The 26,881-nt window shown below is 46.0% G+C and overlaps 1 protein-coding gene across 2 annotated transcripts; it reads right to left on the bottom strand.

Annotated features, from left to right (window-relative positions):
* Positions 1-897: 897 nt before the first annotated feature.
* On the bottom strand, positions 898-24,913 carry NR1D2 (nuclear receptor subfamily 1 group D member 2). 2 transcript variants are annotated; one of them, XM_030236927.2, is made up of 8 exons: positions 24,600-24,913; positions 20,960-21,220; positions 18,933-19,021; positions 17,868-18,012; positions 15,680-16,296; positions 12,288-12,473; positions 8,279-8,489; positions 898-3,916 (listed from the first exon to the last, which is right to left on the bottom strand). In XM_030236927.2, exons 1-8 carry the CDS (start codon positions 24,613-24,615, stop codon positions 3,720-3,722), a joined length of 1,722 nt encoding a protein of 573 aa, XP_030092787.2. In that variant the 5' UTR covers positions 24,616-24,913; the 3' UTR covers positions 898-3,719. The 2 variants fall into 2 exon arrangements, with proteins under 2 accessions (XP_030092787.2, XP_050827612.1); XM_050971655.1 differs by lacking the exon at positions 24,600-24,913 and adding an exon at positions 24,252-24,490.
* Positions 24,914-26,881: the final 1,968 nt, after the last annotated feature.

The following is a 26,881-nucleotide window of genomic DNA, read 5'->3' as shown; positions in this document are numbered from 1 at the left end:
AACTGAATCATGATTTTTCTGGGAAATGTCTTTCCTGCCCCCACCATTTGCTGTGGTAAGGCTCTTGCAGCCAAACAGGGAAGCATTACTTGGGGCCCATCCACAGCCAATTCAGGAAGAGTTGAGAAGAGCTCTTCCCAAGGACCTCCCAGGCTCTGGAACCTCTGTGCTTTGTCACACTATTCATTCACAGGGGCTCAGACTTCTTCAACAAAAAAAAGCCATGTGCAAACACTGCACCAGAAAAAATGTGCCACAAAAAAAAAAAAAAAAAAAAGAAAAAAAAAGGAATTTTTGTGCTGTAATTTTTTCCAATGCTGGCAGTAATAATTTTGTTCAACTTTTTCTGGTGTGCACCTTTTTTCAAAAATACCAGTAGATACAACAGCTTCTGGAGAAGCTTCTCTTATCTCCTAAAAGAGTGCACACTCTGAAGTAGGAAATGAAGCTGGAAAAAAGAACAGATCTTTGCCCCTCCTATTCTGTTTTTTGTACACCTTTCTTATAACCTCAAGACTTGTCTTACCCAAATAGTTTTTTTTCAGCTTTATTCTTTAGTGTCTTAACCTTTTCTCAGTTACAAAGTTATATTCTCCACATTAATGCACTGTTTAAAATAACTATTTTAATGACACACCCCCAAAAAAATCCTGCAACTGTAGCAAACAGAGTGCACCAGAAAACCCCATCCAAAGACCCGGGAAGGCAGAGCAGCAGCACAGACAGAGGGAGATGCCGGCTCTCTCTCCCTGCTGCTGTGCCCCAGCCCAGCCCCGTGACCTTACAGCAGCTGATGTTCTCATCCAGAAGAGAATCTCTTCTGCTTTGTTCATCCCAGCGTGCTGTCCTCCCCCCCAGATTTCGTATAGAGAAATACAAAGAACACGGACACACAAGTTTAGCTCGCTGACATAATGCCCATATTTAATCTTTTAAAACAAGAACAAAATCAAGAATAAAATCAAGAATAAAAATTTCATTTAAGTCATACAGTACATTAATCTTTCAGCAATGACCCAATCTACAGTACTCAAATGCCTGGCATGAAGTCTATTATCTCAGCATTTAACAAGTGTATAACCAGTGACACAGTAAAAGAAGAGCTCACAATACACAGCTAACACAATGAGTTTAGATTTTCTTCTAAGAATCCAGCTAGGGTTTGTAATACATGGGTCATTTTTGAACCATACTTTAATCAGCTTTTTGTTCAGTCAATCTGTTTGGGGCTTTTTTTTTTTTCTGTTATGTGAGTTTTTCCATTATGTACAGGAAGATTATTTCAAATGAAATTGCACAAGTTAGAATATCTATCTATAGGCATACATGGTCAATCTAACTAAAAAAATTTAATAAGCAGTAATTACTCAGTCCTGGTTATACATTCCTAAAGGCTTAATAATACAGTTTTAAGAAGAAAAAAAAAATTAAACAAAACACAACAAAACACAGCTGTAGGGTGGCAATCTCTGTAAGAAACCTTCTTCCATCCCAAAACAACGAAGGGCTAACTGTACTTTCCACGTTTGAAATGGGGTCTACAAAGAAGTCATTTCAGCAACTAAACAACACAAACCGTGTGACTGTGTCCTCTCTAAAGTCTGAATGGTTCGATGCGAAATTCAGTGAAGCTCTCAAAAAAATAATACTGGTAGACTGTTAACAGAAATTAGGACAATATGCCCTGGTAGAACATTTGGGTAGCAAAACTGTATGCATGAAAGGGCCATTACCCAGTGGTTAAAGCAGCTTGAAGCAGGACAGCCCTGCCTGGGGAAAGGGTGGGCTCTTCTGCTCCTCAGCCAAGGCTACAGCTGAATTCTCCCCACCTCTTACCGAGCACTTGCCCCACCTGCCCTCAGCCCCTTCCTCCTGTCTGAGGTGGAATCCCCAGCCCAAAGGCTGGGGAGCATGGCAGGGTGTGAGCCCTCCCTCTTCCCATCCCAGATGCTGAGCAGCAGGCACGGATCTGCTTCTGCTGCAGCTCCAGCACAGGCAGGAGGCTCCCTCCGTGCTGGCCCTGACTACCAGGAGCAGACTCCCTCCCATGAGTAGCCAAACACTAGAGACCCTGAGGGCTACCTCTAAGGCAAGTGAACTGAACAGGGGTGATGGAGCATCTTCTTCCCACATTAGCAAAACATAAATGTAACTAATTAACACAACTGCTCTGACTTCTTTTAATATCTCTTTTCTGGTGCCAGGTCCTGCTACAAATGGAAAAAAACCCCACAGAGAGCTGCTTTCCTAGATGGAAAAGCAGCAGAATCTTATGCCTTGTGGATCTGCCCTGTAATTTGCTACTGGCATAAACAACAAAAAAGTCCCATTTATTTGGTTGGTTTTTGTGGTGTTTTTTTAAGGAAAAAAAAAAAAAAAATCCAGACCATCTAATGCACCTTCTCTGCACATCACACACGCTCACATGCACACACACCAATGGAGAGCTCCAGAAGAACAGGCATGGGAACCACAAAGCCCAAATGGAGAAAAGACAAGGGGAATCTCACATTTCTGTTTTCAATTCTCATTTAGCAATGAAGCAGCAAAATGATGTATTGCAAGAAATAAACAGTCACAGAACACACATACACCCGAATGCAACCATGGATACATTTTTCCCATTTTTTCTTTTTCTGACAGATGTTGTTATTAATCTGACAGTTTCTTTCCGGCTGTGCTGAAGTTTTTGAAGAGCATCTGGTGCTTATTTAACCTTTATCAGAACACAAGAACCTCAGTGGCAATGGACAATCCATCTCATCAGTGCCACAACCAACCATCTCCGCTTGAGATTCTCTACAAAACCCTTCTGGAAGTTGAATCTGACTCTGCCTCTTTAGTGCCACTCTTGGTTGTTGGTTTTTTTTTTTTTTTTTTTTTTTTTGGTTGGTTTTTTTTTTTTAAATTAACAAACACAGCATATTAATGCAAATTTGATGTTTTCTAAAAAATGCTCAGATAATTAGTTCAGCAATATGCAAAGTGCATCTATTTGGTTCTTTCCATAGATCACCTTCTGTTTTAAGTTTAAATTCCTTCACAGTTTAAAATATTGTGAAGAAATTATATGTATACTTTATGTATAGAACTATTTATATACATACACATATATACACACAACTCTGTACTTTATATAGCCATAAACACTCACTACTTAACTATTTATATTATATACACATGGCATGAACACACACTCAGTGAAGAGTTGGTGCAGGCTGAAACCATTCCATCGGGTTTAATGGAATAACAACAGTGAAACCATGAGTGAGTTATCAAGAGACACAGACATACATCTATTAGATAAGTGAAAGACCAATTAAATCAGCTCTTCCATTTTCCTATTAGCACAGGATTGTTCCCACCCCATTCCATGCTCCATAAGCACATACACAGCTACTCTGCATTCAGTTTAGGTGAGAGGGCAGTGGTGGTTCTTTTTCCTAAATGAAAGGAGAGTCCATATTCACTCGGGCTCATCGCAGCCTCTTCTGCAGCAGTGGGCACAGCTGGGCCTGGATGCTGCGGAGGATTCCGAAGGCTGCGCCGCCATCAGCTGAAAGCACCTGCCAAAGCTTTATTGCATGGTTATGGGACAGCTATCAACTGTTCACAGTCTGTGAACTCTCTCCAACAAGTGGTACAACTGTATAAATACATACTTTAGCACAAAACAGTTTAACACGAGGCAAGTCCAAGTACGAATGAGACCTAAAGGCCTAAGGGTGAACTTTAAAGGCCAGCAGTTCTTCAGAGTGCATGTTGTTTAAGGAACGCAAGTCGGGTAATTTCAAAAGAAGTTTTGTGAAAATAGAGGCTTCGTTTGGGTGGTTTTTCATAATTAAGGTCCTTAATGCACGGATTAGTGTTTCCTGAAGTGCCTCCACAGAATTGACATTTTCTATTCCGGAGCGATCTAAACAAAAGGGCAGGGTGAGAGGGAGAGAGAGAAATTAAAAAACAGGAGGGTAGGGGGGGGGAAAAAAATTGACTGAACAGATGTAGCCTGCAACATAAAACCAGGGCAAGAAGCCCTTACTAAATTAACAAGCTCAAGAAAAATCAGATACTTATGCCAGAAGTTTTAAATCACACACCAAAAGTCTTTCAAAGGTTATTTAGCATTAACTTTTCAAAGTACTAAGTTCATGCCAAACTGGCAGCATTCGATCACTACTTCTGTGATCCCTAACCCACGTTTCCAGAGGATGACAGATTGAAGCAAATGTTGAAATATGTTGCTGAATCACAACTTTCAACCCAAGGAAAAAGACAGGGTGCATGAAAGTAAAAATTTCAAACGTTTCTTAAGGCTAGATATAGAACCCAAAACTTAAACTGAAGGTTTGAGGAGGAAATCCCACTCTGGACAAGCCACAGTTGTTATCTGCACAATGGGATTCTCATGGGCAAAGGGAGTACAACCATTCATATGACTGGGCACTATTTCTGAGCGTGTTCTGAAGCACTTAAAATGAAACATGATGCGCCCAAAAATTCCCAGCTGAGGAAAAGAAGAATGTCAACATCCAGACAAATATTATGTTCTCACATACTGCACTCCCACCACACCTGAGGCATTGCTTTCAAGAGAGCTGTATTTAAGCTGAACACACCTGGTATCATTAGGTGGAACCTCAGTAAGCGGCTTGAAAGGATGAATTTTTAAGTAAAACATCTCACCACATAATCATGCACAGTAGCTGGTTTTTTCCAAGCTGCAGCTTCTTTTCTTAAACACTATGTAAATTCAGCAGGGCACACACACAGCCGAGTGACTGGCACAAACAGAAATGTGCTTTGATGTGTACATGTACTTAAGCACTTTGCAGAACTGGGACGTGGAATGACAACAGCTTTCTGGAGTAACACTGAGTCAGATCGTACAGAGTGGGAATCCCTTCCTTATGCTGTCAGAGCCAATCCCATCAGATTGCTCAGGTGAACAGGCTAGGAAGTCCTCCTGGACTACTCAGTGCAGCTCCCTACCACTATAGGAAAAATTATTACATAATCCAATCAAGGATGCATCTTGAAGCAATTACATGTGTTTTGTTCCTTTAGAAAGATTGTTCCAGAATTTTCTACAATTAGGAGCTCTGATTACTATGAAGCAATTTTTATTACCCCACATTCCACTTTTCTGTGAAAACTGTCCAGTAAGTTTGACAGCTGCTGTCCAAGAGAACGTGAGTGAGAAGACATCTCTCTGCCTTTATTTATTAAATGATCCCTCCTGCTTGCCCCATGCTCTGCTCTAAAGCTTTGCTCTGTTCTGAGCAGGTACAGTGACATTTGCACAGAACATGCCCAACAGAGTTGCACAAGAGCTCTGTACAGTGACAATAGTACTGCCTGGCCTCTGAAGGTGGAAGAATGCAGCCCAGCCTTTCCTGGCTGCCTCAGGTGAGTTACTGTAGCTTCCTTGCTTCAATTAGTCCAAGTCTTTCTACCCCCTCTCAGTCACTTCCAGTTGCTCCCAGTGGCCAGCAGAAGATTTTGTTTGTATTATGCCAGTAAGGGAGAATAACAGAGGGTGTGTACTTCATATTCTTCTACCACAAAGCAAGACCCTTAGTTAAGAGATTATCTGCTCTCTAGACCTGCACAAACCACATTCTTTCAGCTTTGCTTCCGCCCTGCTTTTTCCTCCTCCACTGGCCACGATCCACCTTGCTACCTCTCCTCCATCTTCCAACACATCCAGCTAACTGAAGCCAGAGGTGAAGCATTCTTTTCATTCTAGAACAGTGCCAAGACAATTCCTCAGCACCACCCAAGTGTGATCTTGCTTTTTCTTTCTTTGCCACATGACATGGGAAGGAGAGGATGTAGAGAGTTACAAACAGTCCTTGCTACTACCCTTGCTTCTTCTGTGCATTCTAAATACTACTCCTAGGAGTGGTTATTCATCCAGTGTTAAGTGGAGATGCATTCTCACAAGCATTCTCCCAACTAGCAGTATTTAGAGACCTAACTTCTTTTTCCACTGGTGGGTTTTGGTTTTTTCTTAGTTTTAATCAACTAAAAGTCTTTAAAAAGATCTTTAGTTAGTGCAGCATGGTACTTTATATTGTGAATCACCTAATCAGCATTCAACAGTCACACTCCCTTTTCTGCTTTGGAACTGATGTAAATCCTGACTACTATCTCCCTTTCAGTCTTCTCTTGAATAACCTTCGTTCTGAGATGAAGAAGTCATAATGGCCTTTTTCTCCCACCTTCAGTCATTCTTACATTTATGGCATTTTTCCTTTTCCTTGCAGCCCATGTCAATCTCTCTGATCCTGTTTTTCAACTCTTCAACTCCAACAAAGTGCCACCTCCCCTTACAGGAAATTACTTTTTTGGTTACACTACTCCTCAAAGAGTGGGATGCAGGGATCTGTCTTTCAAGATCTGTTTAATCAACACATGCCCACAATCCTTCAGTTCTACAGTCACCTTCTCTTCCTGGCAATCCCTCTCACTGAAAGCATCTTCCCCAGGAACTCTGCTGAGGCCTCTTCTGTTCTTCACTATCTGCCTGAGCATGAAGCCTGCTCATTTACTCACTTGTGCAAAGTAACAACTGCAGCATTTCAATCCAGTCTCACGTAAAAGAGCAAAGTGGTTCTGAAAATTTTTGAACTCCAGTGATCATCAGGGTTAGCCTTATGTCTGGAATACAGCCCCAACATTGGCTAATAAAGCTGTACTTTATAAAACCCTAAAAACTTTTGTGAAGATGTCCAGGAAGGCTGTGATCAGACTGCAGATCAGGTCATGAGGCAGCTAAGATAGGCAGCAAAAATATCCAAAATATTATCTGAAAAATCCTCAGCAACTGCAAGAAGCCTGAACTGCTTCTCTTTGTCCTGCTGCATGGCTGACACTACATGCTGCACATGTTACATGCCATCCCTAAGCTAACCCCTGCTGGGAGCTGGCAATCAGCACAGTGCATTAAAGGCTGGGGAGATGGCACTGTGCTGGAAGCACATTTAACAGAACAGAAACAGCCACTTAGACTGAAAACAGGTGGCACAGAGATTGAGATATTCTAGGACCCAGGAGCTGAGCAAGCAAGAAGAATGGCTGTAAGCCTAGTTAGAGTGCACAAGAAGAAAAGAGACCTGGTTGTCAGTCCTTATTTTAAAGGCTGCCTGCAGTTCTTGTCGAGAATTTCCAGACTCTGGAAAGGCAACTAAGACCTCAGGTTTCTCTCTGCTACCTGAACATTTTCATTGACAGATTCCCTGCTTCCTTCAGTTCATAGTGCCATGCCTTCCTTCACGCTGCCATTTGTTCTGGCTCTTGAAGCTTGCTAATTCTGTGCCACCCTCTGCTCATTATTGTGGCTTACAACCTGAAGAAGCGACAGCTGCCCTGTGCTGTGACATTTCAGCTCAGCCATGCACAAAGCCATTAGCCTGAACTGTCCTACCTTGTTACAGAGGCCTCACGTGCCTACAGCACCATGCCTGGGTGCCCCTCCTTGGTAACACATTGCTCATGTGAAAGGGGTGCCCTTGTCTAAGGAGTTCAGTGCTCCCCAGCTGCTGCCTCGCTGTCTAAGTGGGCGCTGCGAGCATTCCTGCTACCTACCCCTAGGACAGCTTCTTACCCAGCAAGCAGGGATTCTGCATCTTGCATTCCAGGCATTATATGCAGAGCTAATGTGCCTAATTTGAGGCTTGAGATAATACTACAGAAGTAGGTGCATAATCCTTCTTTGAATCTGGGCCAGGGTGTTCTGTCTATCCAGGGACTGAAACAAGATAGGAGGCTGGTGAAGATGTCAGTGGATTGGCAGGCCTTTAGGGGGGAGAAGTCACGATGCAGATGATGGGGCTTTCTTGCTGACATAGGCAGAGATCAAACTGTTGGATTTAGACTTAAGTAAAATACGCAACAGACTTAAATGACGACACTTGGAAGCAAAAATACCTCCTTATCCAAAGACTTATGCTGTGCAAGTCAGGAGTAATTTCAGTGATGCTGTCCTGTGAAACTCAGAGGAGCCAGACAAATAGCATCTTAATGGCCATGGAGCAGCTATTTGGTTTTGCATTACATAGAAAGCAGTAGGAAACATAAGCCCATTGTCACTTTTTTTTAAAAGGCAGTATTAGAAAGGTTAGGTATCTCAAAAAGTACATTACAGGCTGCTAGCACCTTAAAACCTACTCAACTGCACTTATACATGAAAAAACAGAGTATACATTTTACAGAAAACTTTTAATAGAGAGTCACATTCAATGTTTGGCAAAGCTGCAAGGTAACTTTCTCTCCTTACCAGCAGATACCAGGACAACCGCTGTAAACAAACTCATTTCCTCATCGCTAAGTTGCAGGGCATTCAGTTTCTCACTAAATTCAAACATTGAGTTGAGCAGATCACCAGCTCCCATTGAGTGCAAGTCATCCACACTGTACTTCTTGCCACTCAGGAAGGTGACAGTACGTTCCTTTGCATCAAACAAAGATGCAAATCGTACCATTAAAACCTGGAGAAAGAAAAAGGAAGAAAAAAAAAAGAACAACAAAACCAGGTAAATGAAGGTGCATTTCTAGAAAATGCCAAAGAAAAAAATAAACTTTTTAACATCATTCAAAGTGTCTCATTAACCATTCTAGAAGCATTCTATACAGAAACTGTCAGCATGCTACTGAGCTGCAAAACACAGTGCAAGCTCTGGCCCCGTAATCTGAGAGAAACAAACAAGTGACAAAACTAGGGAGTGGATGCAGGGGAGGGGCTACAGCATACGAAAGGCAGGAAAATTAAAATTTAAGCCTCAGACAGCCTGAGCCACACAGACCATGTCAGTCATAAATATGCCAGTAGGACAACTTGCTTAAGCCACACAACAGCCAAAGGCACACAGAGCATTAAAAGAAATGTTTTCTTGGCCACACTCATGAGGAGCAAAATGAAGGTACTGAACCAGATTCCCACCTGGCATAAAGTGGAGCAGCTCTATGGAAACAATGCTGATTTACACCACCTGATGATCAGGCCCCCTAGGCATTCTTTGGAAAAGTACCATGCCACATCACTGTACCCACAGGAATGTTAATGAGCTCTGCTAGAAAGGAGCCACATGTAGAGCTTTCAAGAGGCTGGGGAAGCACAGCTTGAGATGGCACCTGGTCTGCAGCAACTGGGAATACCCCTTTGGTACAAGCACCTGGGCTGGAGCAGTTGAGGTGTGCTAAACTTACCCCTTTGGGCTGAAATTTCTCTTGTGGTTTCTCAGTTGTACTGTGAAATGTTTCCCTCTGGAATGGCTTGTAAAGTTTCATTTGCTCATGTTCAACAACCATATTTACATTTTCAAGGTTGCACAGAACAGCTTTCTTATTTGAAGAAAATTAACTAACTGGCATTGGTTAAAACTTCAGACTCACTCCAATCTCTTGGTGTGACAGCTGTCTCTTCTCATTTACTCTATTAACTGCATTAATTCAAATGTTTACCACAGGTGATAGGAGAACCAGGTTTTCAAAGACTAGTACCTTTGACAAGCTTAAAGAAAGGAGTGTTGAAAACAAACAAAAATGTTTGAGAATTCAAACACTGCTCATGCACATTACACGACCTCCTAAATTTAACGAGCCAAACATCATGCAGCAACCTTGATGGACACAGGAGCACTACATACTACTCACTTTTGTCAGCTAAGCTATCTGTCCTTTGATGACATTAACTACAGAGTGCAGAAACCCAGATGCAGAAGCCATCAGAATACAACAAAACCAGGCAAAGGGCAGGCAGACAAAGCTGAACTTGTGCATTAGCACAGACCCACCAGGTATCCAGCAACCTTTCAGTTCAAAACGGTATTCTCCCTATAGAATTGGCCTTTAGAAACATCTTTAAATAACAGGAGCAACCAGGATTAGTGCTGATATTCAAAACTGAAGCCCATAAAGTTGTGCTGACTTATTCTAAGGCAAAGACCTCACCTATTTCAGTTCCACCATTCTAAACAAGGAAAAACAGTTTAGACTATGGCATAGCACAGGATTGATTCATCCCATTTCACTTCAAACCAGGCTCATACTTGTGCATGCTGAGGACACATCTGATCAATCCTATCACCTATCAAAGACTGACCATAGGCAACACAGGCACATAACAACCTCCACTCTGGGAGGTTGCTTGATCATGTCCCTAGAAGCTGTAGTCAAATCTGAGTCACTACTCAAAGGGATCCAAGGGCCTTGTTAGCTCTACCATCAACTACATTTGGAGGGGAGGTGGAGGAGGGCCCACTCAAAACCAGTCGAGTTCCTTATTTTAGGCTCACTGCTGCTTCTGAGCTGGCTCTCATAAGAAGCCATGCAAATGCCACCACGATACACTGAGCTCCCCAGTACTCCCAGTTCTGAGAGACCTTTATAGCTTGCGTGTGTGTGAATACAAATATAGCTGTGCAGCTCCTGCACCAACATTGTCTCCATGTGTCCTCATACCCTCGCAGGAACAGGCACTCCTCAAATACAAACTGCTAAGAAGCACAGTGCCAAGCCAGCCACACCAGACCTGGAGGCAGCACTTTCACTCAAGTTCTCCTATTAACATGCAGACATTGGAATATCCTGGTTCAGCTACCCAGAAGACAGAAATGACCTTGGATGCACCAGGCTTTCAAGATGCTTTTGCCTCTATCGCAATGGTTTCCTTAATCCTGTTGTGGATTTTTCTCCACTGTTCTGCAGCCCTACCATTTTATTTTCCTGTTGCTAAGATGCCACATAGGCCTTTAACTGCAAGTTGTAGCTCACTACCAGGAATCATTAATTTTTCTTATAAATAAGTGAATAGTGACAAGCATGCAGCCATACATTACTAATTCCCCTGGATATAGGAACCTCCTTATCTGCAGTGCTTGTAACTGGCAAAAAAAGCATAGGAGTGAGGCCTGAGAAAAGCTTCAGCTGAAGCAAGGCCAAGACAAAATGTTTTACTTGCAAAACATGAAGGTTTGGCTTTACATTATAGGGACAATTCAAGCCAAATTTTTCACCCTCCTCCTCCTTTGCAGAGAAAGGAAACAATATTTTTGTGAAAGGTGAAAGTAGTGAAGAAGCAAAAATACATCCCTTTCACTACAGGAGTTGCAGATGAATATTAAAAGGTCAAGAATAAGTGTAACAGAAAAAAAATACATGATAGCAAAATGAAGGAAACAAGAAAACTAATAGACTCCAGGCAACAAGTCTTCCTGTATAACTTGTACCTTCCAAGCCAACAATTATCCATTTTAGAACTGGGCTGTATAAATGCAGACAGAAGACCCAACACATCACACAAGAAATGTCTTCATTTCAGGTACATATAAAATCCAGCATCTCTCTTTGAAAGAGTAAATCATATAAACAAGAGCAAAGACATCCCCAATGCTACACACCCCAGAAAAGCACAGTAACACCAAATACTTGGGACTTCGACTCCTCCGACCCTCTCTATTCAAATTTCACGTTTGAATATTCATGAAATGTGTCCTCTCTACTCAAATTTCACATTTGAATATTTATGAAATGTGTACGGTCTCCAGTAGACACAAGGGTCTGGAAGGGCAACTAAAACATGATGTAAAGGTCATCTAGTGAAGGTCACTAATTATAAAACAGCACCAAGCTCTGTGGTATCATTTCCAAATTAACACCACTAATTCACATATACGTCATGACCACAAGTAGATGCAATTAACCACGAGGACCTAGTGGGATTAGTCTAGAGTAAGTCAGGCTGCAGCTGGCACACAGTATCTACAGAGCTGCAGCAGTACACCTATTTAACCACTGTTACGGCACTGGACACGGCTGCTTCAGATACTCCCAAGTTGCCACCTAATTGGTGATTGGTCAGGATTGGATACTCTGGCTTTTGCAGGAAGCAGAGTGGCACAAGGAAGGACATGCAGAGTATTAAACACATTCCTCGAGAAAACTTTGAAGTCAGTAGACAGCTTTCTAACCTATCCACCCTTCCAGATGCAGTACGGTTCCCCAGAGTAAGCAAAGGTAGCTGGAAACCCCTAATTATGCATTTATTAATGCCCAGGGAAGAGGGAAAAGTAGAAGGGCTGAGCAGTTTTGAGCTCACTGGAAGAAGGACAGGTCACCAAGGTCTGACCAAACAGATCCCTTGGACACCATCACCTCAGAGAACGCTCAGAGCATCCATGAACAAGCTGGTTTCACCTGACACAACCCAGTTCTATTTGGTTCTGTTTGTACAGGGTCAGATTGATGCACAGCTTGTCAGGTTTGCAGCACACACACAGTGGTCTCACCTCAAAGGTCCCAGCCTTCAGAAGATTGACCTGGTCATGCTGGGAGAGGTCTCGGAAACCTGGGATGCGCTTGGCGAACTCCACCACTTCCTTTACTGCAGGAGTAAAACTCATGGAAAACTCTTCCCAGATTTCATGGCCAGACTTGTTTGGGTCCACGTGGGGAGTCTTACTCATTGGGCAGACCTGATGTTTGCAAAACACAGACAGAAAACAGCTTTTAAAGGTATCATTCCAAATACTGACAAATATTTGAGAGAAACATGTTTATTATTCAACAAAACTCTGCAATAATGACACAGAGAAAAAAGAGATCAGTATTCCTCAATCACTTCCCAAAGAAACTGGACTTCTTCCCCTTGCTTTAAAACAAACTAGGAAAAAAATCCATGGGATCATTAGCAATCTGTTTATAAATTTGTTAACTTCAGAACCTACAACACTGTGTACTGCAGAAGACCTGACACAACCAAGGTTATGCTTTTCTGCCCTGATCTCAACTAATCTGCTCTGACATCTGAATTTCTCTTTACTTATTATCCCTGCAATTTCACAGTAAATTGCAATTTCACAATCAATCAGTTGCAATCTCACAGTCACTACGACATTCATTCTCCTATCTTTCTTGTTCTTCAGGCAACTGAAGTGCTTCAGTCAAGGCGACAAAGGTGTCAACACCAGAGCAAGAAAGCAAGCCTTGGTTTCCTGAGTCACAGGTTTACACCCTCATTACAAGGATAACCCTCTTCTGCAAGTTTGCTTTTACTTGTATGGCTGAAGGGGAACACCAAGGAACTGGTGTTCCAGTATTTCTCAGTCACAAGATGACAAAATGCTCTTTCTTTTATACAAACAGCAATTTTTTGTAGGAAAGTCTGAATCCATTTCACTGAGATCAGACATATCAGTCAGGGCTGACTGCCAATAAATTCCCTCCGCAAGAGCCAACCAGAAGCTCTGCGATATTTTCAGTTCTAGCTTCTAAAATTTCCATCTTTTAATGAAGCTTAAACATTTTCATATTCATTTCACCTGTCATCATCAAGGACAAAAATTCCTTTTAAGTATTCCTCACGAGTGTACTAAATGGTGTATGTAATCCTACATAATGTCAGCAAAACAAAGAGAAAACAGTGAAATAGATTAGCAATTCCTCAGAGCTGTGCTGTTCTTGCAGGGCATCTTGAATATGGTAATTGCCTAGCAATTCTTTGCGTGGGAGGTCCTAAGATTGCAAGACTATAATATTTTGGCAAAAGGAAAGGTCTAGGCACACAACCAGAAGGACAGCAGATGCCAACCACTGCTCCGCCTGTGATATTGCAATGGTTCACATAGGTAATGTTATAAATACAGCACTTTCCAAAAATAAGGAATCTCTGGTTCAGTACCCTGCTCTGCAATGGACATAAAAATCACCTTAACTTCTCACTCTGCAACAGCACACCCTGACCCACAGGCACTCAGTCCCAGGGGGAAACTACCACACCCAGTGCATTGACTCTGTGGTCTCTTGATAGACCTTGGCCCAAGAACCAGAGTATCTCTAATTAGAAGAGACCCATAAGGATTGAGTCCAACTCCGTGCTCCTTGCAGAACCACCTAACGTTAAAACATATGCCTAAGAGTTCCATCCAGGCACTCCCTGAACTCTGACAGGCTTCCTATGGAAGCAGTTGTCAGCTTGTACAGTCACCAGTTCTCTTCAGAGGAACCTCTTCAGGAATGACCTGTTCTGCTTTTCTGGTTACAGGGATATTGAGTAAAAACGACCAAACCCCTGAACATCTGTCTCCATATAGGTTCAGAACTTAATTACTTGCCCTTATTGCTGATGACTCATTTTGGTCAGATCCTGAACTCAGTGAGTTCTTGGGTAAAACCCTCATTCATATCAGGGATGTGGGGCGGGGAGGGAGAGCTGCAGTGCTCTGCTGGATTTGGTTTTGTCTGCTTATCACTGATTAACTCCTGCCTGCAGCTGCCATGCACAGGTCAAACTCACTGGTTGAGTCTCTGCAAGGCAGCACCACTCCCTGCCCGCCCATACCGACAGGTTTAACCTCTGCTTCTCAGGAGTGCCAAGAATGCTGTTGCAGTGATACCACATACTTTCCCTGCAAGGAAGAAAAGGCTGGGAGTTATTATTTGCCATGTTGCAGTGCCTGGAGTCTGCAATTAAGGTCAGACCCTGCTAGGGATGGCATGGTCTAGATATGCAGTATACAAAAAGACCTTTTTTTTAAAAAAAGAAAAATCCCACAAAAAACAAAAAAAGCCCCAATGGAAGTGCAGCATCAAAATAAACACCTTTACTGTGGAGACCTTTGGGGGTCTTCAAGAACGTGTGAAGGATCTTCACAAAGTAGGAGGCAGAAAAACACCGGCAGCTCAAATACTTCAGAAAGGTCAGGGGCTCGCGCTTCACACCAGGAGCGCAGGATGAGAACGAGGATGTTATGTTCTCTCATCCCAGGCTCCAGTGATAAAGAGAAGGACAATCTATTTTAAGGGGCTTACAGAACTGGTTGCCTGAATGGCAGAGAAACAGCAGGTGCAAGGCAAATGGGAGGGACCTGTTAAGCAAAGGCAAAAAAGAATCCCCAATCAAACCAAACCAACACCCATATGCAAAAAACCAGGAAGCATCCTTGTTAGGAATTCAGTGAGAAAATGCTCTTGCAAAGTCATCTAAGGTACCCAGAAGTGTGTCCACAGCCTCACTTGCTACTTGTACTACAGAGAAGACCCTGAACTTCTCTGTAATGGTTTAACTGTGCATCTTCCTCCTGCCTCTGTTCAGATCTGAACATGTTCTACAGTGAAAAGGATGCACAGCCTGTGGGCCTCATTAAAACAAAACAAATCAAAAAATCCCATCACCAAAAAAGCAGCCTACCCTGCAACAGAGATTTTACAGCCCATAGTAAGGCCTGCAGACTGGCTTAAAAGCCTAGCCCTGGGGTTTGACCCCAGAAATTTGCTCTTAGAACCCTTAAAGAAAATACAGTACCTCTGATTGTATAGATTATTTGAAAGTAAAGTCTTCAAAAGGACTGAGTGAAAAGGGTAATTTATAAACTCCTATCTTCATTTTAAAGTCAAGTCACATAAAAAACCCATGACTTTTTTTCAGCCAATACTCTTTGATGTTATTTTACTTTCAGTTAGCTAAAAACCAAGCCAAGAAACCCCGTTACTTGTATGATTTCAAATCCTTCACAGCTTGAGCCATTTTTGCCCTTCATCACAATTTGCACTATCAAACTTGTGCCACCCTTTCAAGTTTCAGCAGTTGTGCCAACTGCGTGCAGCTTCACTGACTACTGAGGCACAGCTGGATCACACTCACCAACAACTAAGTCAAATCAAACAATTGATATCAATATACCAGATGCATTCTTCCTCCAGTGCTGCAAGAGTAAGCGGCATTCTTGTTTGGAGAAAAGCCATCTTCTGGGATCCTCTCACACATTCGCTGAGTGTAACCACTGGTGAAGTTCATGCAGTGGCTGTTTGTGAAGCACACAGGGTGCCCACTTGGATAATGCACTGTGCTTCTCCCTTTGTACTGTCCACCAAGGTGCTGCTCCCTGTCAGGGTACTGAGGGCCACTGAGGCCACCAACACAGTGCTCGCTGCTCAAGATGTACTGCTCAGTGCTCTTGGACACTCTCTCCCCACTCTGGGGCTGCATCATCTCTGCTGGGTTTTGGGACTGTTCTTGGTTGTACATGAAAGTGTCTTTGTGGGCCCTGGTGACCATACCAATCACCTCCTCCTTAGCCATGTCAGCACCAGGAGGGGGAGAAGGGCTTTTGATGGTTTCTCGCTCTTGTTTGGGCTTGGAGGAAAGATCTTCTTGAGGTGCTTGGTCTTGATGTTCTGCCAGTGCTTCGTTGGGCAAGTGACCATTGAACTGACTGTTCATCATGGTTTTCATGGCACTCTGCATTTCAATCAACATCCTCTGTTTCTCACGTTTGGGAATACGGCCAAATCGAACAGCTACCAAGGTGGAGAAATGGATAGAGGTGGAAAGGGGGGGAGAAAAAAAAGAAAAAAGTCAGTCCTGAAAGTGTTAGCGTGCACACACAAAATAACACCCCAACAAAAAATCCTGCCTTTTAAGGCAAGATTTTAACTGTTCTCACCAGTACTACAGCCTGGGTACTACCAGTGAAGTCAAAGAGCTTCTGGGGCACAGGAATGGCATGAATACAAATGTATGCCGTTGTTTAGGGAGAAAGCTCTAAGGCACACAGTCTGCAATGCCTTTTTCCCTTTTGCCTCAAAGCTGGCTAGGCATTACACACACAGTTGTGTTAACTGCAGAAGTGTCTTTATTAAATCAGCACAGCTTCGTGAGCTGATAATTAGCTGAATGTAAACACAGTTCATATCATCTTTGCATAGAAGTCCTACAAATCAGGTCCTCATGGACCAATTACGTAACTTACCAAAACAAGAGAATCAATGCTGAATGAAGCTTACCTTGGCAAATTTTCCTGGTAACTTTGCCTTGACAAGGACATTTTCTGCTGGCAAAGGGATGGGCATCATTGAGGCTGCAGCATTTTTGACCCTGTTCTAGGGAATCTACAACTGCCTCTACCACCCTGTCCAACCGCAGCCGCACAAGGGCTTATAACCAGTTTCGACTGATGTAATTATGCAGCAGTCCATCATTAATGCAACTAAGTCTCTTTCATTAGAGCAGGTGCAACCTTGTGCGCAAACAAGCGCCTAGGGGATGAAATAACTCCTATGCACGACAAGAACTCGGAACAATTATTTAAAATAAGTTCTAGCACTCCACCCACTAAATTATTAACAGCCCGAGATTCCTAGTTCTTGTGAAATAAACACCCAGAGAAAATTTAAAAGTGAAACAGAAGGAAGAGTTCTGGTTGTGGCAGTAAGTTGTAGCAGACAAATGAACTACACTTTTAGCATTATTTACTAAAATGGCTCAAGGAGTGGACAGCAAGCAAGGTGGTCAGAGACACAGACCAATACCAACATTTTCTCCTTGCCTTTCCTCTTCCTCTAAGAAAAGAAAGAAAAAAAGGAGCAGATACATGCTCATCCTATGCACCCAAAGCTAACTGTTTAGGCTCTATGATGACTATTCTAAAGCTATCAAGTTGGGCAGAATTCCCTTTCATTGAAAAAGCAATAGTAACAAAAGAAAATAGAAAAAAAACAAAGACAAAAAAAAAAGAAAAATATGAGTCTTGTTCAGATTCGGGTAGGATACAGCTGTAAGTCTTAACATTAAACCAAAATTGAGACACTTGTTACAACCATCCCCCTAAGCAGGCCACTGCAGCACATCCCACTGCAGCATCAGCTCCACAGGCGGGAGGACAGCTCTGCGGCTCTCTGCAGTACCACCTCACCAGCCCAGGACACTCATGGAGCAAGAAGGCAAGCTGAACTAAATGCTCTCAGACAGAGAACCTCTCCTTGACAATAGGGCTTGGCTGCATTATCTGCCATTAAGACCCTCAGCAATTGTTTTTGAGGTGGGCAGCAGATTCCCTCTCAGAGGATCCCTGCTCAGTACAGGAACGTACCATCTCTCGACATCCCAACAGACAGGCATTTTTTGAAACGACACTGCTGGCATCTGTTCCTATTCATTCTCATTATAGAACAGTTGTTATTCTTCAAGCACTTCTTATACTGGATGTTTTGCTGAATGCTTCTTCTGAAAAAACCCTGTAAACAAGCAAAAAAACCCCACAACTATCATTACAGCACATGTCAAATCCTTCCACCAAGATTCATGTCTCTACGAGCACAGTAAACCTCAGTGCATCGCATCAGCGGCTTCAGAGCCATCAGCCCCAAGAGATTTTAAAGAACTTGGTACTCCTCATGACTGACTTCCCCTTTGTGTGTGATCTGTATGTAATGTGAACTGGTTATGATTTCTAATTACAGAAGATGATAAGTTGTTCCCTGCAGAGTCAGCACCTAAGAGCAGAGTATCTCCAGTGTTACCTCTGTCACTGTACCAACAGTTCCTAAGACATGCCCTCAAACACCTATGATATCAAGTGCAAAGATGGGAGTCAAAATAACATATTTTGACTTGCATCTCTGCAATCTGGCAACAAAATCACCCTGCTGCACCACATGGCCTTCAAAGGTGTTTTTGTTCAAACAACTCTTTATGCTGATAAGCTCCTTCCCAGATCATAACATTTGCAATGTTACAGATTAAGAAAATACATATCTAGTTCTGGCTTTCCCTGTGGTAAAGAACTGCTTTTCCAAAGCTGTTTTGTTCTGTGTCCCAGCCCAGGTGACAACTCACACCCACTATCTCCTAATGCAATTAACATGCACATGTCTTGCATGACATGGTCCTTACCACCTCTGCCTCCAGTTCTTGTTCTCTGCTGTGCGCTCCAAGTCAGGCAGGATTGGACAAGGGGTGGGAACAGAAAGTACTGCAAAGTTTGGAAAATGCTGTATACTCCTAAGTGGTTTGCCTGTTCCCTACAGCTTCTGAAGTTTCTCATATTTATCGGAGAACTACACCAAAATATGTTTTGGCAGTATCACCCCTTTTTCCCCTATGGGGAGAACTTGAGCATTTCACCAGCAGAAAGGTGAGCAGAAATATAGCTCACCTTGCAGCCCTCACAGGCATGAACACCATAATGAAATCCTGAAGCGACATCTCCACAGACTTTGCAAAGAAGAACCATGCCATTAAATTCTAGAATCAAACAAAAAAGTCAAGGATATAGAAACCAGTGACAACTGCAGGAACATGTTTCCAGCTTTTAAAACCTGGACTTAAATCCAAATATGTCAGGTCAGTTCAACACATGAAAAAATAGAGCAGAAGAACAGACAACATGAATGTACAAATTCCCTGAACAATTCAGAAGGTACCAGTGCAAGGGTAGGGGGAAAAGAGGACAAACACGAAGCACTCAAACAAACAGGGAGAAAGCACACATTCACTGAGCTGTCAGAGTAGCACTGCACTCAGCAGCAGAAAGAGAAAGTCTGCTTACATTTAAGCACTTTTAAAAGGACCATTCAGTTAACTAGGCCACCAAAGTTCAGGCTCAATCTGTTTTTTCCATCAGGACAAGAAAGCCTATGAAAGGCTACAGTTTCCCCAAGAGAATAAACACTGTTTCTTAAAAACCAGAAATACTAAAGGACGCTCTATAATATATTCAACACCAGCCATACACTGTACCTATCTGATAACAATTCAGGACTGGTGACTCAGCCATACCTATATATGCAGAGAGCACTCACTAGAGTGCATATCCAGAATGGCTTGCACACTTGAACTGGAAAATACCTTCTCAATCCCGTAAAATTGCTCATGGTTTGGGTTTTTTAAGTTTTTCCCCAGCTATTTTATTTCAGCTTGTCAATAAAATTTTTTTTCAAGTCCTAAGTGCTGGTCTAACATTGGTTTCACTGAAGCCAATGGGAATTTTACCAGTGATTTCAGTAACCACAAAGTTACCTTAATCCAACAGAGACAGCTGGAAATACTCCCACAGAAACATATTCTACCAGAAAAGTAACTTATTTGACATTTGGGTTTCATTTGTAAAGCAAAACTAAAACATTTTTAAGGTTTTCAAAAAAAAAAAAAAAAAAAAAAACCCAAACCACAACTTTTTATTTTTTTTCAAACACAGTTAGTACTTAGCTAAAAAAGTTATCTATCTATCTGAACAATTTACAACAGGTTTCATTCCAGGAATCTCTGCCCTGATACCAAAAACCTAGTTACTTAAGAATTTTTAAGTAGAGAACTTAAGGTAGGAACACTTAAAAAAATACCCCAAACAACAAAGCAACAAAAAACCTTATTTGAGGTAGAACTATTAGACAGTTATGCTAGCTTCATAAGAATCCAAAACAATAAAACAGTTCTGCCAGTAAAAGTATTCAGCCTCCAAAAGACTAAATTTCAGCTGTTTGCTGAATCACTCATTCCAATACTTTTTTTGAATCCTGCCCTTCCAAAACTGTTCAAATATACTTCTCTATCACTGATCTTTTCTGATTACCAAAAGAAGTGTGAAGTAAATATGTAGAGATAGATTGTTATATGTATTTTTAAAGGCCATTCTTTAGTTCCAGTTTACAAGTATTTTATTTTTCACATCCACAGAATTATGACTTGGAATCAAAAAGATAACTGTTCCACCCACAGTGATAAAAGTATTACGCTTGGGTAATTTATTTTGTTCCTCACAGCTGGTGGGGGGAGGGAAGGTGAAGGGGCAGGGGACAGAGTATGAAAGAACAGAGAAACTAGATTTCCAAGACAGCTCCATAAATACTCTTGAAGGCAATTTCGGATTATATCACCTTTACTTCATCACTTCTTTTTAACCGACTGCTTGATTTTCCTAAGATCAGTTTTCACTAATGACAATTTGAAGTAAAGCTGGACTGTATTTATGGGCTGTTTGAGGTTGGCAGCAATGGGACCCCCATCATATTAGCATTTGTATGGCAATACTATATGTATTACCACACACGTAATGCCGAAGGATAAACGTGGAGGCTTTGCTATGCACCTACACCACAAGGCAAAGGGAGACCTGGGTGTGACACACAGGACTGTAACATATAAGAGGAAAATGGTGTTTTCAGGAACTGGCACCAAACATACTTGTGACTCCATTATGGCCTTTTGTCAAACCAGCAACACTCGACTGGTTTGTTTTAATAGTCTCCTCCAGCCGATCGCTCTTCGGCGCCCCGTCAGAGCCTTCACTGCTCCGGCCATTGCATCCGCTTTCCGAGGAGGAGCTGTTTGGAGGAGATGGAACAGGCGAAGAGGACGACTGGAAACCGCTGTCTGAGCTCTCGCTGTGACATGAGGCTGGGCTAGATGCCGAGCTCGAAGAGCTGATGTAAGCTATCACACCCCCTAAGGCAAGAAAAAAAAGGCAGCACGTAGTGACATAACCAGCAGACATGCACCGCTGCCATGTGAGCCACGCCGTGACCCAGCACCACCAGATCAGCCATTACGTGCTTCTGGGAGCACTCCTTTCCCTCCCTCTCTCCCTCAAGCTTGTTTGTCTCCATTCGTTTTCTACAGCTGACCTCCCATTCTGCCTCATCCCCTTTTCCCATCCTATCAGCCTCCGCTGGTTCAGGCCAGGATGAAATGGCATAACCAAAAGATGGAGCAACAAGCCATGGTGCTGGAAGGATGGGGCAGCAGGGACAGGGCATGGAGTGACCCAGAGAGGGTTTCCCTGGCCACCCTCTGAGCAGAGCTCATCTGGAGCCAGAGCCAAGACAGGATCTTACAGCGCTGTGGAACCAGAATGCAAACAAGCTAGGTTAGGGACAGAAATAGGGCAGAGAGAAAGACTTCATGCAGGCTACACGCCAGAGGCACAGAAAGGAAGGGCTGGGAGGTGCTCACAATGCAGAAGGGAAGGGGGCAAGGGAAGGAAATAGCACTGCAGTCTGGTTAGCCTACTGAACGCCATTTGTCCGACTGCAAGCCTTTGTAGCCTTTCTAGCAGCAGCTAAACTCCAACTGCCGGGGCTGCTATTTGCAAACAGCCTCTGTCCTGCCGCGTCTTGCAATCTGACACACTTGAGAATCCCTCATATGAAACAGCTTTTTGTCCTCAGGCAGACCTGGGAGCAGTTCTGGCTCTTCACAGGCTCCTTCTTCTTGCTCGTAAGCAAGAGAAATTGTTTGCACTTCACAGGAGTTTGTCTCTAAGACTCGGCATTTCAAAACTCAATATAAAAACATTTGATATTTCACTCAAGAATTTCAAAAGCCACAGCCATGAAACTGTTTAAATAAATCACACACAGTATGTTCTACATTTTATGCCTCTATTGCTCAGTAGACTCTCCTCACTGATGACTCAGGACATTGCAGCAAGGAACTCCACACACAAGAATTCAAAACTTTAAAAGGGCCATGCACTGTCTTCCTTTGGAAAAGCACTGGTGTCTGTAGAATCCTTGATCAACTGAACTGGCACGGCAGGCAGAGGCTGAAGCATCAGCCATACCCTCCTCACAGATAAAAGTAGTGGTATTATACAACCCTGGAAACATCACTGCTTGCAGGGAACAATTCTGACTTACAAACTCTCAGTATATTTATTAGACATAACGGTCCTCTCAGCACCTCTGCAGCAGCAAAACTGGCCCACTTCCTCTTCAACATTTAATTTTTTTCTACCCAAGGAAACCCTTGGCAGGAGGCTTCCCTAAACAGCACACAACCCAGGAGCTCCTGGCAGCGCTGCCTGGGAGCAGAAGTCAGACTAAAGGGCCATGTGACACGTGCAGGACACACAGACTGCTGCTCACGTTCCCAGACAGCAGTGTGCCTGCACCCTGCCACACGGGCTGGTCCCGCAGATTTATTTATTTATTTATTTATTTATTTATTTTTAAGCAATCCTCCACACAGCATAGCACGCATTCCGGATCAGGTTTTCGGAGAAAGGAGGATTGGCAAGGGGGTCATGAGTTCAGCCACGGCATGAGAAACACGGTATCATCAGGCACCCGTGCTGGGCTAAGACACCACCTGTTAGCCAAAGGTCTGTGCCATCCCCCAGCGCCGCACGCGTCTCTGCCAGGTGCCAGGGCAAAGCTCACTGTTCGCCTGGTCCAAGGGAGGCACCGGGCTTCCCAGCAGGCGCCATCCTTATCGGCAGGGGCAGATCGGGACACTGCAAGCACAGCCAGCCCCTGCAGGGAGCTCCACGTTTCTCTACGCTGCCACCGCGCCCCATTATCTTTAAACCCTGCTCGTAAAAGAGATGCTCTTTTCCCTCAAGGGTAGGGCCAATGTCACAGAGGAGCACAGAAAGTGTGTGCCTGTGGGGGAGTTTCACCCCTCTTCTCCTTAGAGCTGGAGGAGTTCCAGATAGCTGGGTTGCTTTGGCACCCTAGAGAGCTTGGCAGGCTTGCCAGCGTCACAGTCGCGATTCCTCGTACTTTTTGTTATTTTAGAAATGACACTTCCCTGTGAACCCTGTTTTTGTTTGGTCAGCAGTCAAAAGTTGACTCTCACGCAGAGCACAGGGCGACATCTCAGAACAAAGAGCACAGACACGGAGCACGTACACGTGCACACGGATGCCGGCACTTCGCAGAAAGGGGGTACCGGGGTGCTCGGTGGAGGAGGCAGCCCCGGTTCTGCGAACTGCCAGGGATTTTCTTAGGGAACCCACCTGCCGGAGGGTGCTGAAATTATTCCTCTGAGCTACGCGGAGCCGCGCTGCTTCTGCTGCAGCGGCGGCGGCACCGCCGGCTCAGTGACAAGGACCCTTTGGGATCTACCTGGCGGGATTCACTTTAGGGACGGGGCGGGGGGCACCGCAACCTGCCGGTGTTCCATTAACACAGATCTGGGAAGCGGTAACGCCGCAAGGGCGCGAACCTGGCGGCAAACTGCCCGGGCGATCCAACCGGCCCCCGGAACACTGCGGCTGCAGGGGCTCCCCGGCGGCCACCCCCGATCTCCCTGGCTAACCAACAAAGCGGGAAGGGAGCGGGGAGCGCGATCGCCGTGCCCGCAGCCGCCCTCCCGCCTCACCCCATTCCACCGCACCGGGGCTGCGGCTTTTCCCTGCCGCGGTCACGCGGCGCCGGGGCTGGAAGAGCCGGGCCCGCCCTGCGCTGCCCCCGGGCCGCCCCCTCCCCGTTACACAACACCGCCCCCGCGCATCGGGACGGGCCGCGTGCCGCCGCCGCCGCACACGGCCGCACCGCGTGTCCCCCCGCGACCCCGCGCACTCCCCCGCACCACGCCGCGCCGCCGGCCGCCGGACACCCCCCTGCGCTCCGCCGCGGCGGGGGCGGAGCCGCGGGAGCCGCGGGGGCGGGGCCGCCCGGCGCCGCAGCTGCGGCGCGGCCCCACGTGTCCCCGGCGCGCCCCCGCCGCCGCCGCCGCCCCGAATGTAGGTCACCAAAACAGCGGCCGCCCGCGCGCCTCACGTGTCCGCGCCGCTCGCCGCCCCGCGCCGCCGCCCCGCCGCTATTATGCAATGCGCGCGTCACCGCCCCGCGCGGCCAATGAGCGGGCGCGCCGCGCGGAACGTAAACACAGCGCGCACATGGCTCGCCCGGCGGGTCCATGTGAGGCGGCGCGGGGCCGTCCCGGCCACCAGCGGGGCCGGGGCCGGGCAGCGCCGCCGCCCGCCGCGCTACCCCCGCCCCGCCGCGCCCCGGCCGACCCCTGCCCGCACCCCCGCGCCCGCCCGGCCCCGCGGGACCATCCCGCACAGCTGCCCCCCGCAACGGCCGACCTCGCTTACCCGCGCTGACTTCCATGGCGACCTCCTCCCGCAGGGGCACGGGCGGCGCCGCGCTGGGTTCCGCCGGGCCCGGCTCGGCTCCGGTCGGCGCGGCGCGGCTCCGCTCGGTCGTTGTCTTCCCAGCTCCGTGTCCCCGCCGCAGCCCTACATGCAGCCGGCGGGAGGCTGGCTGCCAGGGAGGGAAGGAGAGAGGGAGGCGACCGCGCTGTCTCCTGTCAGAGCAGCGGGTGCGCGTCCCCGCCGCGGCGCCCTCCCCTTTACAACAAAAGCGCTCTCGGGGAGCCGCGCAGAGCGAGTGCGGCACCGCCGCCCGCCCCGCCCCGCCTCTAGCCCGCCCCGCCCCGGCGGCCGCCCCGCCCCGCCCCCGGCCGCCCCCCTCACCCAGTGACACACTTTCCGCGCCGGCGGCACCGCTCACGTGCGGCGGGAGCGTGCGGGAGCGCGGGGGCACTGCGGCGGCGGCGGGGCAGCGCACAGAGCGGGCGGTGCGGCGGGGGAGCCCCGCCGGGGTCACCGCCGCTGCCGCAGCCGGAGTGGCGCTCGCCCACCGCGGCCGCGGGGCAAGGTGAGGGGCGGCGGTGTGTGTCAGCTGCTCCGGCGCTGAGCACTGGCAGGAAATGCCACCGCTGTGACTGCCGCAGCTGACGAGCTCTCTCCTATCCCGACACGAGCATCTGACAGCTCCCAATTCCAACTGTCAGCGCTCGGTGCCCTCTTACCCGCGTGCTTTTTCACTGCCGGGAAAAGGAAATATCCGGGAGAGACCCTTCTCGGCAGCGCGCACACACCGCTGCAGCCATAGTCTCTCCCTCTGCAGCCATAGGGAGAGGCCATCACACAGTTGATCCCGATCTCCGTCTCCCTCTTTTCTGCCAGGACGTGATTTTGTCACTCCCAGAGCGATTCCAGCCTCTAATCCCTCATACCATGCAGTGATGTCCCTGGGAACAGACCTCCCGCTACGGGGGAGGGATGCGCTCCCAGAGGACCTAAAGTAGGGGTGTCCCCGCCGGGGTCCCCATACTCCCGCTCCGAGAAGGAAACCCACGAAGAAAATGCACCACAACAAAAAAGGGAGCAGAAACTTGGGGAAGACTCTCCATTAAGCTAATACAGAGCCCAAAGTGAAGCTCTGGCCCTCCTTAACCCCAGGGTTCAGAGGCAGATGCATGGCTTCATGGACTATATTGACCTCCAGACTGAGAGCGAGGCAGTGGAGTTAAATGAGGTTAACCAGTGGAGGTTAAATGCAGCTAAATGTAGTTTACTGCCTCCTAATTTGGGTGAGTTTCTTCTCCTCTCAAATGAGGTAAACAGGTCAGTTTGTGTGAGCTTCATTGCTTCTAGAATAAGGTAAGAGGGTGAGTTTTCACATTTTTCTGTGCATGGTCAGCAGTTGGGAGGTGTACAGCTTTCCTCTTGGTCCACGCTCAATATCCATCACTATCTCCAGACCCTTCATCCCCCAGCCCAAATTTCCTACAGCAAAAGCTCCTCATATTCCCAGTTCTCCTCCTTATACCAATTTTAAACTACTTTTCCTAAGCCCTGCCATGCTGCCCCCTGGGCTCTTGTGTAGTCCCTGCCTGCATGACCGGCAGCCATGCAGTGCTGCCTGCCCTGGGCACGGTCAGGTGCAGGGCACGATGGCCCACCCTCCCCGTGCTCAGGGCTCTGGCTCGCTCCTCTGCCTGGCTGCTGGTCCTTGTGGACAGAGCACAAATAAAATCTATTTGATATCAGCCTATCATGGCATCTCAAACCTCTCAACAGATTAAGTTGGCCTGCAGACTCAAAGGAGAAGGTAGTGAATACTTAAAATGCTATTAGAAAACTAGCTTGGATGTCAGGAACATCATCAGAGCAAGTCCTCTCTGTCTGTGTATTCTGTGTCTCTGGGGTTTCTAATGCTGTATTTGGATTTTAACAAAACAGATAGTTGAGTAATGGTTATTAACTGGTGGGCCATCAATCCCAGGGTCTGCTGAAAAAGCCCTACAGAACTGCACTGGGCCTGCTAAAAAAAACCCTACAGAACTGCACTGGGTCTGCTAAAAAAGCCCTACAGAACTCTTGCTTTTGGATAAGGCTTCCATTTGCAGGTGGTGGTGGAAGCACCCAAAGATGAGTATGGAGGCACTGGCACTCAGACCAAAGGTCCACCTGGCCTGCAGGCCGTTTGTGGTGCTCAAGGGAGGTTCCTTGGTGCATGGGTGCATGGACTCCATTCCTGAGAGTGGTCAATAAAGGGAAGGACTGCTTGTTCACTTCCTTTGTGGGCA

The sequence above is a fragment of the Serinus canaria genome, chromosome 2 (genome assembly GCF_022539315.1).
Source record: "Serinus canaria isolate serCan28SL12 chromosome 2, serCan2020, whole genome shotgun sequence".
Lineage (NCBI taxonomy): Eukaryota > Metazoa > Chordata > Aves > Passeriformes > Fringillidae > Serinus > Serinus canaria.
This window is presented reverse-complemented; position numbering and strand designations above follow the sequence as displayed.